Source organism: Engraulis encrasicolus, chromosome 20 (genome assembly GCF_034702125.1).
Source record: "Engraulis encrasicolus isolate BLACKSEA-1 chromosome 20, IST_EnEncr_1.0, whole genome shotgun sequence".
NCBI lineage: Eukaryota > Metazoa > Chordata > Actinopteri > Clupeiformes > Engraulidae > Engraulis > Engraulis encrasicolus.
In genome coordinates, this window is record NC_085876.1 from 38933631 (window position 1) to 38948630 (window position 15000).

Sequence of the window (15000 nt, forward strand, 5' to 3'; positions counted from 1 at the left end):
CGCTTTTGTTTTCTGCACGCTTCTTTTTTTCTGCTTAGGCACTGGCTCCATCTTCAATATAGACAAACAATGGACTGTAGTTAGTATGTATGTAGCAGTGGCGTCTTTTGGTCATAAAAATTAGGGAGGACAAGGAGGTGGTCAGTCAATGAAATTAAGTGAAATGGACGGTCCCCAATTCACCTTTGGCTAAGGCCCGCCCTAAAGTGCTTTTTGACCAATCACAGCGCAGCAAAAGGACGACCTCGGACAAACCTCGGACAGTTTTGACAGCGCTCCATTGAACTCAATGCTGAAATCGCATGTTTTCAAGTAGTTAGCGAGATACGGTCGTATTATTATTAAAATATGATTGGACATTGCCTGGGGTATTTGTGACAAAGGTGCAAGTTTCCCCGTGATGTAACAGGTGGTAATCACTTTCCTCTTTACCTAAAACCGGACTAGTAACTTGCAGGTTAAACACCACTAAATCTCATTTTAAGAACCTCAATACATAAATGTAGATGTGATATATGTCAAAATACCGAATTATTGCATAAACAACATTTTCAGAAAACTTTGTCAAAAATAACGGCGGCTTCTTTTAAACAAACATTTAGAATCCGACGTAGATAGAGGGAGTCGCCGCGTTCTACAGACATACTAAGCACCGCAGAGAATAGGCCAGATTATAATATTGTAACACCTTTCCAGACCTATAGGCTAAATTTCAACAAGTTAAATGGCCTTAAACAGTGGCAGTATCCACCAGATACCGTCTGAACCATTTTATTATTTAAAATAATAATATTTTTTGTAGGTTTCCTCCATGTCAATGCGCTGCAGCAGCGCCATGAGGGTGTGCCAGACCGTTATTAGGCTACCGTAGGCCTATTTCCTCGATTTGTAGCCGGCCTCGTTTTGTAACCGGGTGTTGTGAAAAATCGGAAAAATAGACACCGGCCCCGTTTAGTAGCCGGCCTCGTTTAGTAACCGGTGCGCTTTAAATTACTCATTTTGCACAACGTGTTAAAGTTCAAAAAAAAAATGGAACGTGTGTAGGCGATGCCTACTTTAATAGCCTAAATTGTAACATTTAAATGCCTCCTCTCCAAGCGGCACAATCGAAACTTAAGGTGCTTGCAAGTTTGCCTGGTATCCAACAAGACAAGCCATGTGATATTAAACATTGCCGTCGTCTTGCGAAGAGTTGGACGAGTTAGCGTGTGTATTAGAGAGAGAGAGAGAGAGAGAGAGAGAGAGAGAGAGAGAGAGAGAGAGAGAGAGAGAGAGACGTGCTTCCCGAAAGCGCTTTGCAGAAAGGGAAAGGTGATGTCTCCAAATATTAGGCCTACACAAAATACCTCTTAGTAAAGTAGACATAAGTGAAGTATTTTGCTTAATAGCAAAGCCGACTCGATTGGTTCATATTGCTCAGAATAGACCTCATACCGAAGTCCACGTTTTAATGGAGTTGCATGCGCGAGGTTGCAACTGTTGCGACTGTGCTCGATCACGCCGAACAGGTGCTTATACTGGAGGCTCTTGCGCAAACAGTTAAGTCACTGCATACCCGCCAATGATGAAGCAGGTTTCTGTATTAGTTTTAAGAAAACAGCCTTCCCGGCGCACAGGGTGCAGCCATTTAAAAAAACTGGTGCCATCTCTGACTGGCCAAGATGAAATCGTATGCACGCTTCGAGCCTACATCGCATATGAGATGATTATGAGATGACATTGCATTTCCCACCACTATCACGAGACATTGTCTTTAGACGTTGACGGGCAGCGGGAGACATGCATCCACATCTCCCAAACTCAACGACGAGTGCTTCCAGTGCACATTTCGCCCCTAGCACCACACACGTGGACAGCTCGCAATGCAAAAATAGGTAGGAATAGGTAATTGTGCTGGCATTTTTGTTTCAGTTTTGTAACGAGGATTATAGCATCTGAAGACTTGATTTCTTCTAGCCTACGGGAATACTTTTTTAGTTTGGTATAATTACGGACAATGCAAATAACTGTTTTTTGTGACATGCGGACATTTTTGGAGGGAATATAATCGAAAGTCCCGCCGCCTGGCCTATTGTTTTGTGACCTGCATGTGGATGAGCTTTATTGAAGTTTCATGTAATAGGCCTACTGAACAGTGAACTGAAATTGAATATAGTCTATATGCCATTTTTACAACATGACATTTTTCTCGGGTGCTATGAGTATTGTTTTGCACCGAGTAGGAAACGTTTGACGCCATGCCACTCACAGTGAGTGACCATGTTATTTCTCATCATTGTCGGCAAAGGGTAGGGCCTTCAACCATAGCCTATTATATAGTTTGGTCTTTTTGTAGCCTGTAAACCAACCCCCTCGTGAAACTGTAACGCGCTTCACAAAGGAGTAGTGCCGCGGTTTCAGCACCATGGACAGAGGACGCAAGTCCATTTAGGCGGCAGGCATGTCGTTATACTCCACGGCAAATGCCGTTTTTGGGGGAAACAAATATTAAAGTAGTCGCTATTTCTAAGTAGCCTATGTAATGGTCTACTTTGAGACTATTTTAGATTTGCCTATGAAATGCATCTCTCATGTGAAAGCAAAGGAGAGATAGGCCTAGATATCGCCCCCCTGTTTATAATCGCAAATTACGCATGGTCACAGACAGCGCGGATACCCAGAACAGTTTCATATTCTAGATAAACCGATAGACCCGCTGATCTGTCTTTTTTAATACACAATGCACAAACACAGTAATAGACCATTTTCAATAGCCCACATACAATATAACTGTCCACTTTTCCCAGCCTCTCTACTAGAACCAAAATGGTTGGTAAGCCTACATCCACAAGCGAGAGCTGAGCCAGAACTTTAGTTGGACTCCCTCTATCTACGTCATAAAGGCTCTGCCAGTGAGGAGCCCAATACTTCAGAAGTAGCTGTAAAATGATACATTTTCATAAAAATATTGCAGTTTGGCTTTGTTATAGACTGTGAATTTCACATATATGTTTCAAAACACCTCTCCTGACAACATCCAGTATATATTTAGTTATACATTTAACCTAAACGTTACCCTTTAAGCAGCTGGATAGTCTGCTTTGAAGGGTCTCGGCAGCAGCACACTCGACTAGAAAGCACACGGATCAAAAACATACTTTGTGTGCTCCGATCATGCCACCATCTCATTCGTGTCACTTTTCAGTAAGTTTGTAAACAAACCACGAACCTGTTTCAGAGTAGGATTTTGGATTTCTGATCTAATTAATGAAGAAACACCGCTAGCAAAGTTAACTATCGGTCACGGCAGGAGTGTTTTGACTAGCAGCTGATGGACGTGATTTTGTTAAGCTACTGAAGATATAAACGCCAAACGTTAATGTTACACATTGTTGTGGTAGCTTTGAAGATTACTACAGCCATCACGTTGTGTGATTTCGTTTTCGTCTAGCAAGTTTGAGTCAGGGCTCAAAAGATATGCGAGCTCAGCTTACCATGGTGCTGGTTACAATGCCTATCGATACCCATGCGAGAAGAGCCCATAACAACAGCTGTGATGCATCGCATGACCGTTCAGAAAATAAATACTTATATTCACAATACTATGAATGGCGTTTTTTTATTTATTAGGGGTGAATAACTGCTGCGATTTGCAGTCACTGCATAAATCACGTTGATATCTCAGCCAGAGTCCTGCACGGGTCCATTTTTTCATACCCGGACCCACCCATGCCCGTGCAGTGCATTACCCACCCACCCGTAAACCCGTGGTAATTTCAAAGTTAAATCCGTACCCACCCGGACCCGTTAATATTCTACCCGTTACCCACCCCTGCCCGTGAAAAAATACTTCAAATCGAAAGTAGGCATGACGTGACTGATGTCATAACGGCTGCGGTGATATCAAAAATAGGTAAAATAGATAGATAAATCTAAATTAGGGATGTGCATTTGATTGATGGACTCCCACCGTCATCCTTTGAAAACATGTAGCCTAAATTCCGCCGACGTATCATAAAGAGTTCAATACTTATTTACAGTGGCCTTCCATCTACAGCACCGGCAGGGGGGAGCAATAGCTTGAAAATGCTGTCGAGTGTAGGCTACACCTCTGAACGTCCAGCAGCACGTTCAGGAAGAGGGAGTCTGTGCGTCCGTGACGAGAAATATTTCTCACTCCCTTCCCCTCCTTCCATTCTCGTGGCACGGCAAAGTAAACCCCACTGAACCGTTGTTCACTAGTTGGACTGCATTAGAACTAGTTAGCTGACATTGTTGACAGACAGTATCCCGATTCGCACGGCTACAGGGGTGGCTTTTACTTCGGAAAAGTTTGTTTTACAAATCCGAAGCAACGCCATATGAAACGACCCCCAAATAGTTGCAGATTATAGTGTAGTGGGCCAGATACAATCGCTTCAGCTAAAGAGTACTCATAGTTTACTTCGCTTGTTAGCTTATCATTATTAGCGTTAGAGATATTGAAATAACCTGCCATTGTTGACGCTGACATTGGCAAACAGCTAGGCATTACAAGTAGGCTAGCTTACCTTGCAGAAGTTTACGCTGGCCAAATCAGACGCAAATTGATGTGACATTATTCCCGAACAGTTGCAGATGACAGTCCATGTTTACAAAACCATCACCAATTGCAGATTTACAGTGTCCACGATTTATTTATGAATGCCCAATGCCCATTCCTGAAATGCACGAGATGCGTGGCTTCTCCCTGGCTGTGTGTGTGTCGTGTCGGCGGGGGCGGGACGCTTTCAGACACACTCGTTTTGAAAATGAAAGATGAGCATCGTATCTAGAACTACCAGAGAAATTAGAATACAGGGGAGCTACTAGGTTAATTTAATGTAACCCTGCAGTAGTTTTCATTTGTGACATTCGAATATTCGTGCACATCCCTAATCTAAATAGATAAAAATCTAAATCTAAATAGATAAAAAGAAAATAGCCTCCTAGTACTATGACCATTTTGATTGACGTGCTACCCGAGCTACCCACCCGTATTTTAACCTACCCGCCCGCATACCCACCCGTGAAATTTCAGAACGTTAAAACCCCGCCCGTTTGGGCAACTATTTACCCGTACCCGTGGGTACCCGTGGGTACCCGACCCGGTGCAGGACTCTGATCTCAGCATTGAAAGTTTATCTGTCCGACCTAGCAACTGTAACTAAAGAGGGCGGGGCTTAGCCAAAGGCGAATTACTCCAAACTTCCCACTATCTGACTGCTGCCGCATTCTTCTCGCTTTTGTATATCGTTGTCATGACGACCGAGTCCATGCTTGTCGTCTGTCAACCCAAGTCATCATATTCTGATTGGCTTTTGATAAATTCAGCTTCGCTGATAGGCAGATTACTTCCATGGCTTTAGACCCGCCTAAAGGGAGGAAAGTCCTCCCTAAGCTCCATTCACTTCAATGTTAAAAAGTAAAGCCCGCGCTACGGCCGAAATTTCACCATTTATAATGGAAGTCAATGAGGATGGAAGGGAGGACGGTCCTCCAAGGTCTATTATGTGAATTAGAAGCGCTAAAGTATATGTTTTTATCGCTAAATAGCTATAAAATACTAACAATTATATAACAAAGATATAATAATAACGTTTTGTTTTCTGTAATTTATAGCCTACTGGAAGATATGGCTTTATTATTTTGAGGGAGGATCGTCCTCCCTTTCCTCAATGGCAAATACGCCATTGGTATGTATTATGTAGTTAGACTTAGTATGATTTAACAAAAAAAAATGTATATACAGGATATGTTTGTCAGTTTGGGGCCAGTTTAAGCCAAAAATACCTGGGTCTTTTTTTGTGTGGTCCCACTCTAGCTTTGGTGACTCTACTACAGTCACACAGTCATAGTCTTCACATTAAAAGCACAGGGTCTGCCTGTGGGCCATAGCATTAAAAGCACAGGGTCTGCCTGTGGGCCATAGTCTTCACATTAAAAGCACCAGGCTGCAGGAAGCCGCCCAGACAGCCAGTCCAGACAGCACAGCACAGCACAGCAGTCTGTGTACTCTGGTTGACCTGACCTGCATGGCTGACTTCAAGCCTGTAAGACGGGTCTGGTGTCTGCACTTCAAACAGCGATGAGGAGGGAGAGAGAGGGGGGGTGGGGGTTATACATTTGGTGGTGTGTGTATAAAAGGTACCGGTAGGTAGGTGTGTTGGTGTGTGGTCTGCGGTGTGGTGGTGCAGGGGGTTGGGGGGCGGGCTGTGGTTGTGTGAAGGGGAGGGATGGAGGGAGAAAGGCAAGGGATGTAAGGGGCACCTAGGTCACGCCCTTCTTCTTCTGCTCCATAAACATTTTGAATGGGAGTGAATGGAGTGAGTCAAGCTAGTAGCAAGTAGTTGGAGTTTCCCAGATGGGCTTTCATTCATTTCATATATTAGTATACATGTGTATATTTATTTTGGAGCTTTTTAGCCTTTTTGTGAGGCAGGGCAATCGATGATGGAGAGACCGGAATTTTGGGGGGAGAGAAAGATGGGTCAGGACTGGGAAATGACCCAGGCCCGACTCAAACCTGGGCTGCATTTCTCGAAAGCGTAGTTGTTAGCAGTTAGCACCTTGGGTAGTTGCCAGTGGGAAACTGCATTGCAACCAACAAAGTAGCTGCTGCAGTTAGCAAATACGCTTTGGAGAAATGCACCCCTAGACAACTCATTGGCATGCACAGGCACCGTAGAAAGGCAAAGTGTAGTAACTACACCAACAACATTGAACCTGAGCAAAAGCCCTTCAAAGTACTGGCAGAGACGATCTATATGCAGAATATTAGAATATATTAGAATAGAGAATCTTTGGTATTGGTGTGAGGTTGGATATTGTAGTTACTGCAAATTTGACAAATAAAAAAGCAATATCTCTGACATGGACCACATTTGGACCATAGGGCTTGGTCTCAAGACAAAGGAGGTGGTGTAAAGACCATTTCAGCCTAAAGCGGTGTACACACACAAACCTACTTTCTCGCCTACTCGCCACTCTTTCATGGACCGTTCGCTGAAAGTTCCCGCGGCTTTAACTGCCAATGAACAGGCAAGAAGTACTGAACTCTGCTTTCCAATTGGTTACTCGCTTACTCGCCTCGCTCGGAGTTAAAATATTTTTAACTCGGGATCCACCCATATCGCATCGCTTGTACAGTACTCGCCTACTCTCCTGCGAGTCTCGCTGGAACACATTGGCATTCTAATTACTTCATTCGCTGAGCGAGTAACTAGTAGCGAAGTGTGTACGGCCCTTAAACTCAATTTTGACTAAATATGTAGTTACTTGGGCGTCCCATTCATGCCACAGTGTATTACTGCAGTGCGGTATAACACCCTCTATAACAACAGTGATAATTATAATCTTAATAATAATAGTATGGTAATGGCAATAATAGCGATAACTAGCCATGACACGGATAGTAAAATAGTCAGCTGTAGGCTACTGGGGTGCATTTCTTGAAAGCGTAGTTGTTAGCCGTTAGCAACTTTGGTAGTTGCCAATGGGAAATTGCATTGCAGCCTACAAAGTAGCTACCGTAGTTGGCAACTATGCTTTTGAGAAATGCACCCCTGGTCCACACCACCAAAAGAGACTAATGGAAAGAGGGGAAATGGACTAAACATGTTCTTTTTTTGTTGTTGTCTGGACGGATCTCTCTGCTTCTACATGTTAAGTAATACATGCTGCACCAATATCATGCTGAGAACATGGTTTACTGGCCAATGAGGCCATATTTTGTTTGTCGATTGCACTTTTTTGTGTTCGTGTGTGTGTGTGTGTGTGTGTGTGTGTGTGTGTGTGTGTGTGTGTGTGTGTGTGTGTGTGTGTGTGTGTGTGTGTGTGTGTCTGTCTGTCTGTCTGTCTGTCTGTCTGTCTGTGTGTCTCTGTGTGTGTGTCTCTGTGTGTGCATGCGTGTGTGCTGGTGTGTGTACGTGTGTGTTGGAAGTGCCCATGTGAAATGTGTGTGTAATGTTTGTATTGACAGGCTGAGAGGTCACGGGCAGTGAACTGGCAGACCTGTGAGAACGAGGTGCTGTTTCTCTCTCTTCATGTTTCTCCCTCTGTATCTCTCATCCTCTTCTCTTTCCCACTTTCCCTTTCACACTCCCTCTCTTTCATACTCCTCTCTCTCTCTCTCTCTCTCTCTCTCTCTCTCTCTCTCTCTCTCTCTCTCTCTCTCTCTCTCTCTCTCTCTCTCTGCTGCAGGATGATGAACTGCTTACATGATGGGATGCCCCCCGAGGGGCCGGCTTTCATTAGCCAGACTTACACACTCAGACTATTGACTTCCCCTGCCCCTCTTCTCTCTCTCTCTCTCTCTCTCTCTCTCTCTCTCTCTCTCTCTCTCTCTCTCTCTCTCTCTCTCTCTCTCTCCCCCCATCTCCCCCCATCCACATACATCCACACACACATCACTCTGCTTCACTCTCCGTCTCTTCCTTCACTTTATTTTCTTTTTTTATCCAGTCTGTCTTTCTCCATGCTACTGGCACTCTGTATCTATTACCCCCCTTCACTTCTCCCCTACCCCTCTCTCTCTCTCTCTCTCTCTCTCTCTCTCTCTCTCTCTCTCTCTCTCTCTCTCTCTCCCTCGCCACTGAATAAATAAATAAATAGGTAACTAGCCCTCCCTGTGTATGTGTGCAGGGTGAGTGGCCAGTCTAGATGGAGTGGAGTCTGCAGATCTTGTCCTTTACATGTGGTGCCATAGGGGACAATATTCACACAGGTTACTCATGATGGCATCGACAGACACACACACACACACACACACACACACACACACACACACACACACACACACACACACACACACACACACACACACACACACACACACACACACACACACAGGCCTCAGCTCTGACGCACACACACACACACACACACACACACACACACACACACACACGCACGCACACGGCTCCACAAAAAGGCCGATAAGCATCAATACCCATCATACGGGCCAGCAGTCTACCCTGGCTCCCAGGTATACGCCGCTCACATCAGTGTAAACAAGCAAGAGTTCCTCTGAGGCCGCCTGTTATAGCACGCTGGTTATGTCACGTGCTGTCTCCATGGGGCTCTGAGACAGGCCTTCAGGCCCCAGCCGCGGCTGTGGTGCATTTCTGGAAAGCGTAGTTGCTAACTATGTTAGCTACTTTTTTGGGTTGCAATGCAATTTCCCATTGGCAACTACCGAAGTTGCTAACTGTTAACGAGTACGCTTTCCAGAAATGCACCCCTGTGTTGGTTTGGTCCCCAGTGAGAGGGGGCTCGCCGGCTTAACACCAGCTGACGAAGCTCGGCCTTGAACTTGGCCTCTTTGGGGCTTAGATTAGACTAGTGTTTCTCAACGGGGGCCGTACTGCCCCCCAGGGGGTGTTGGGGAGCCCTAGGGGGTGTTGAACATGATACAGCTGAGAGGGGCAGTGCTTATAGTTGGCATTGGAGGGTATTAGTCCATTTTATTTTTTATACAAATATTAAGTGGACCATTAATAATAATAATAATAATAATAATAATAATAATAATAATAATAATACTTTTGTTTTATATTGCGCCTTTCAAAACACCCAAGGTCGATTGACCCGCTTATGATGAGGTCAAGGGGACGTTGGGGTGCTTATGATGAGCACCAGGGGGCGTTTGTAAAATGTTGAGAAGCACTGGATTAGCCGGTTTCTCGCCAAATTGGGCTGTTTCGGGTGACAAACTGGGTAAAAATAATAATAATGTTATAACACAGATATTTCTGTAAATCTTTGACCGTACAAACTGAGAACCAACCAAACCACTTAACATTTTTGGACAGGATTTAGTGTCTCCTGGTGGTTTTTGAGCATCTGGCAACCCTAGAACTGGGGCCCCATTCATGACACTGGGTTGTACGGCTCCAGGGGCCCCTAAGGGCCAAACACCTTCACCATAGCCACCCTTATAATAACAAACACACAGGCGACACGCAACACGACCCATGATGATTTTGATGTGCTCAGAAGGGAATTTAGTAGAAAGACATGCTGTAAGATGCTTGCCTTGCTGCATTGAATGTGGAGGTTGTATTTAGTTTTGTTTAGACGTCTCTGTCGATGAGTCGTTTTTTCTGTTCTGTGTTGTTTTTGTTTTGCTTTGCTTTCCTCTTCCCGGATCTCTCTGGTCAGGCCAACGAACACAGACTCTATAACACTCTCTTCTCCAACCCTCCCTCTCTCTCTCTCTCTCTCTCTCTCTCTCTCTCTCTCTCTCTCTCTCTCTCTCTCTCTCTCTCTCTCTCTCTCTCTCTCTCTCTGCTGCACTAACTGGAATGTGTTGCTCCAGACATACTTAACTCCCCACACCCCACACTCTCCACCACACACACACACACACACACACACACACACACACACACACACACACACACACACACACACACACACACACACACACACACACACACACACACACACACACACACACACACTATTCTACAGTCATCAAGCCGGTGGTCTGAGGCAGCCTTGGGCATTCGGCTGCCTAATGACTGAGGTTGGGACTCGGGAGAGGGCTGGGGCTGGGGCTGGGGCTGGGGCTGGGGCTGGGGCTGGAGCTGGAGCTGGGGCTGAGGCTGGGGGGGGAATGTTGATCCTACATCAGCTGTTGGGAGAGACCCGACCAGGCCGGGGTGGTGTGGTGTGGGTGTGGTAGGGTGGTGGTGTGGGTGTGGGTGTGGGTGGGTGTGGGTGTGGGTGTGGTAGGGTGGTGGTGTGTTGGGCCAGGGAAAGAAACTAGAGCTCTCTCCCTGAACTGCCTTTTTCCTCCTTTACGTCTTAGTAATTGCTGGGTCTGGAGTGGATGCATGCACTCTCTCAACCTCTCTGTTTCTCTATCTATTTTTTTCTCTTTTTCTCTGTCTCTGTTTTTCCCTCCTCTGTGTCTGTCTGTCTGTCTGTCTGTCTGTCTGTCTTTCTGTCTGTCTGTCTGTATGTCTCTCTCTCTCTCTCTCTCTCTCTCTCTCTCTCTCTCTCTCTCTCTCTCTCTCTCTCTCGTTCTCAGTCTGGCTAAGGCAGAAATCTACAGGCCTCCTGTTTGTTGTTTGAAGCTCTGCTGTGGGGGAGTGTTGCTGTGCTGCCGCGGCTAGTGGTGGCTTTGCTTCAGCTACAGCAGACACGCTATGACCGGCACACACACACACACACACACGCACGCACGCACGCACGCACGCACGCACGCACGCACGCACGCACACACACACACACACACACACACACACACACACACACACACACACACAGCACATAGGACGCAAGTAAGTCGCTGAGTATTCTGTGCAGGGCCGCTGACAGCTTTTGCCGGGCCCGGGACAAAGTCATCTGAAAGGGCCCCCTACCCAATACATACAATGTAATGGGGACCCAATTTTGGGCCCTCTGTCCCCCGTCCCCCCCGTCAGCAGGCCTGCCCTGATTCTGTGTGTGTGTGCATGTGTGCGAGAGAGCCTCTGCCTGAGAGAAATGGAGACTGCCTTAAAATAAATAGCCACCAGGGGGCGTAGATATACAGGAAGTATTAAGCATGTGACTTTTTTTTTTAATCGGACAGCCTCCAAAATAAGGAATGACTCAGACTAGTGTTTCTTTCTGCGCAATGTTGGATGGCACAGGCAAAAAAATAAAATACGCACTTAAAATCGCTTAAATTTTTAAAGGCATGCACAACAATAAAGCTCTAAGACTTTGACAATGTTAATGACTGTAATTACATATTTGTGTATCGGCTGCTGTTGCATAGTAGCCTACTAAACTCACACAGTCAGTAAAGGGTTGTCTGGAATTCACACAGTAGTCTAAAGTGTGCAGTGTTATTTCAACACTTAGAAAGTGGGATTAACAATATGAGTGAGTGTTACATTCGAGTGATTCGACCACCCAGGTGTTGATTCAACTCTGCAATGGATTTGGGGAGCTAGCCAGAACCGGGTCTTCCATCCAGGCAGGAGCATTAGGTATTCGGTGGGTGATGTGGTCCTGCGCGCTGTCTGGTGTCTGGTTAGAGGGGGGTGGGGGTGAGGGCAACAGCCTCCCTCCCTCCCACCCATGTGTTCTAAATCATCAGGCTGTGTGTCTGGCACCGAGTGGGGGTTTACTTCTGCCCAGACTGTGTGTTGTCTGGGGCTGCAGGCTATACTGCTAAACTGTGTTTCTCTCACGTCACGGCCACTTTTATTTGCAGTTTGTTGTAGGCTATCACGCAGACTCGTTGTAGGTGGAAGGTTGTTTTATTTGAATGTCTTCAAGGGGAGATGCAGTTTTGTCTTTCTCAATTGTCCCATTTGGTGCTGCCGGATGCTGATAGGGCGTTTTTTCAAGTGCAAAACATAAAATCGTCTAGTAGGTAGCCTAATGTATGGGCCAACTGTATAGTCGTGTGTGTACAATTCCCTCTTTTATCTCACCTCCTCAGCTGGACTTTGAGGGGGGTAAAAACTGACCCGGTTATTTATAGACAGTAGACAGTTTGGGTAGGAGGGGGTACCGACACATCTGCTGAATATCCGCTAGACTGTAGGGTCAGCCCAAGGTTAGCCCTCTTCAATACCGGCCTTGATTGGTCCTGGCTGGCACTAAAGAAGTGTATGTAATTCTAACCGCCCACACTCCCACCGGCTAGACCAGCCCCTCTTTCACCGCCATTGTCACCACCAGTCTCCAGCACTACGAGTCTGTTTCCCTCCCCCTCCCTCTCCCTTTCCCTCTCCGCTGCGCGCTCTCGCTCTCTCACCCAGCCTTCCTCCCCGCTCTAGCTGTTCCACTCTTGCGCACACCCTCCACCCTCCACCCCCCGCTCCCCTCCCCTTCCCCCTGTCTGGCTGAAGCTGCTCCCCCCTCTAGAGGCGAAGGAGGAGGGGTTGGGAGTAAAGCCTGCCCACACCATGACAAACGTAACAGTGAGCCATTCTTTTGAATGAAAGCGAGAGGGACGTTGGAGGAAAAAAGGGATCGGTAAAACGCCAAGATGCGGGGAACCTATTCACCATAGGTAACACTAGCTACATCGGAAGGCAGCGGGCATGGCGTGAGAAATGTGGAACCGGAGAGGCCGACTCTGACAGCGGGCTGCTGTATAAGTTGTCCTCCCTTTATGTAGGGCCGCTGCCGGCGGCTCTTCCCCGGCGTCCCATTACTCCCCAGCCCCATGCAAAATATAACGGTACCGGACAGCTCCATCAACTCAAACTCCAATGTCATTTGCTCCTGCAACTGCACCGGATCCCAGTCACAGGGGATGGATATATGTAAGTAACTACGCAGTTTATTTAGCTGACGGCAAGCTAACATGTTTTTTGGTGTGCATTTGGTCTTCGTTCGTTAGCAATCGTAAGAGATACACTATAATTGGTTTAACCTGAAACCGCTAGCCTGTGTTCAGGGGGTTCTATTGGCGGTCCATATTACGGAAAAGCGGTTGTTCAAGCGGAGCTCTGGTGATTTGATTTGACATTATGCGTGAAAGATACATATTTTTTGCTGTGTAAATGTGCCGCTTGTAGACGCATTTGTAGGGCCTGCTGCCCTGGTTATAATTTATGTCGGTTGAAAATCTGTCAGTTTGTATTTCCATCGGGGTGTCATGGCGCATTAATATTCTGGGATGCATAACGGTACTGCTTTCTAAAAACCGGAACGCCCGTTATGATTACACGCTCGTACAACTTTACAGAGGGCTGTCCGTGACTGATGTTTCACGAGTCGTGATATCAAATGTAAACTTCTAATGTATGTTGCGTGGACGGTGAAACCTAACACGATATATGCATCAATTGAGAATTGCTGGTGTGGCGATGGGGCTGCTGCGCAGACAGTCGCTTTAACTCCTGCAGTGTCGTACCGCTCTCGCTCTAGCACCAGCCTACTAAAATGTCCCGGTAGTTTGGTAGACGCAAGGCTTGCATTTCTGCTGTAGACTTCTACACGGGTGCTCCCTAAAACGAGGCTCGGGGTTTTTCCTTTTTGCTCGCCATTGATGTTAGCTGTGTGAAGGAAGGAAGGGGTAGATCTAGCGCAGCACAGCACAGCAGAGAGCGAGAGGCGGAGAGGGAGGAGGAAAAAAACAACACGACGGCAGCACAGTCTGAACATTCACACAGACGGCTCGCCAGTCAGCCGAGCCCGTCGTCTCCTCCCTTCCCCCCACTTCGCTAAGACCGTCTCTTGCTCGAGCACCGAGACAGGGCTTCGGAGTTGTCTGAATAAGTGCGAGGACAAAGGCCCGTCATAATGAGCTTTCTGGGAAGTAAGAAGAGGGGGGGGGACTTCACAAAGGCGTAGACGGTGTCTACTAGCCTACAGCTGTAACAAACGGGGCCAGAGATATTCTCATAATTTAAACGAGGTCTGTTAAAACAACAGCAGACAGACACTCATTTCGCAAGCAAAGACATGTGTTTGGACTTGAAGCTGCAGCACAGACGGGGGAGTTGGGTAGACTTGACTTTAATCGGGACAGTGGTGAACGTACAAATTATAGAGCTTCCTCTCCCCCTTATGTCAGGCAGACTCAGGGTACAGCTGGCAACCTTTATTGTAGGGAGATGAGTTAAAGATGGTGAGGCTAGAAAGGAGTTGTAGAAAGAAGCGCCATGTTTTTTTTTTTTTGCTCTGTTGAGCAGGCATGAGAGACTGGGCTGTAGGCCATGTTCTCAAGTGCTAATCCCAAATTTTATTGACTGTCTGGCTACTTTGGCAGTCTGCGGCTGAAGCCTCAGACTCCACTGTCCCATCCAACTGAAGATCTGAACAGTAATTCTGTCCGCAGTGTTGTGTCCCCCCCCCTGCCTTCCCTTCTTCCTCTCTGATATATCTTGTACATTTAATCGAGTGACGTACAGAAAAATAATACTTAGTGGGCCCATGATTGTCATGGATTATACGACTGTAATATACTCATACATGTTTAATGTTGTTGGTTTAATTGGGCAGAACAGTGCATTTTATAGACCAAAAAATGAAGCACCGGCATGAACG

The 15000-nt window shown here is 46.4% G+C and overlaps 1 protein-coding gene across 3 annotated transcripts in view; it reads left to right on the forward strand.

Moving 5' to 3' along the window:
- Window positions 1-15000, forward strand: part of ldlrad4a (low density lipoprotein receptor class A domain containing 4a) — a 167740-nt gene that overhangs the window by 106205 nt on the left and 46535 nt on the right. Inside the window, exon 1 of one of the 3 annotated variants that reach the window (XM_063185933.1) lies at window positions 11237-13271. The exons of the other annotated variants lie outside the window; for them this stretch is intronic. Within the exon in view, the coding sequence (XP_063042003.1) occupies window positions 13172-13271 (100 nt within the window). The 5' untranslated portion in view covers window positions 11237-13171. Of the gene's footprint in view, window positions 1-11236; window positions 13272-15000 lie in introns of those variants that run through there. 3 annotated transcript variants of the gene reach the window in all.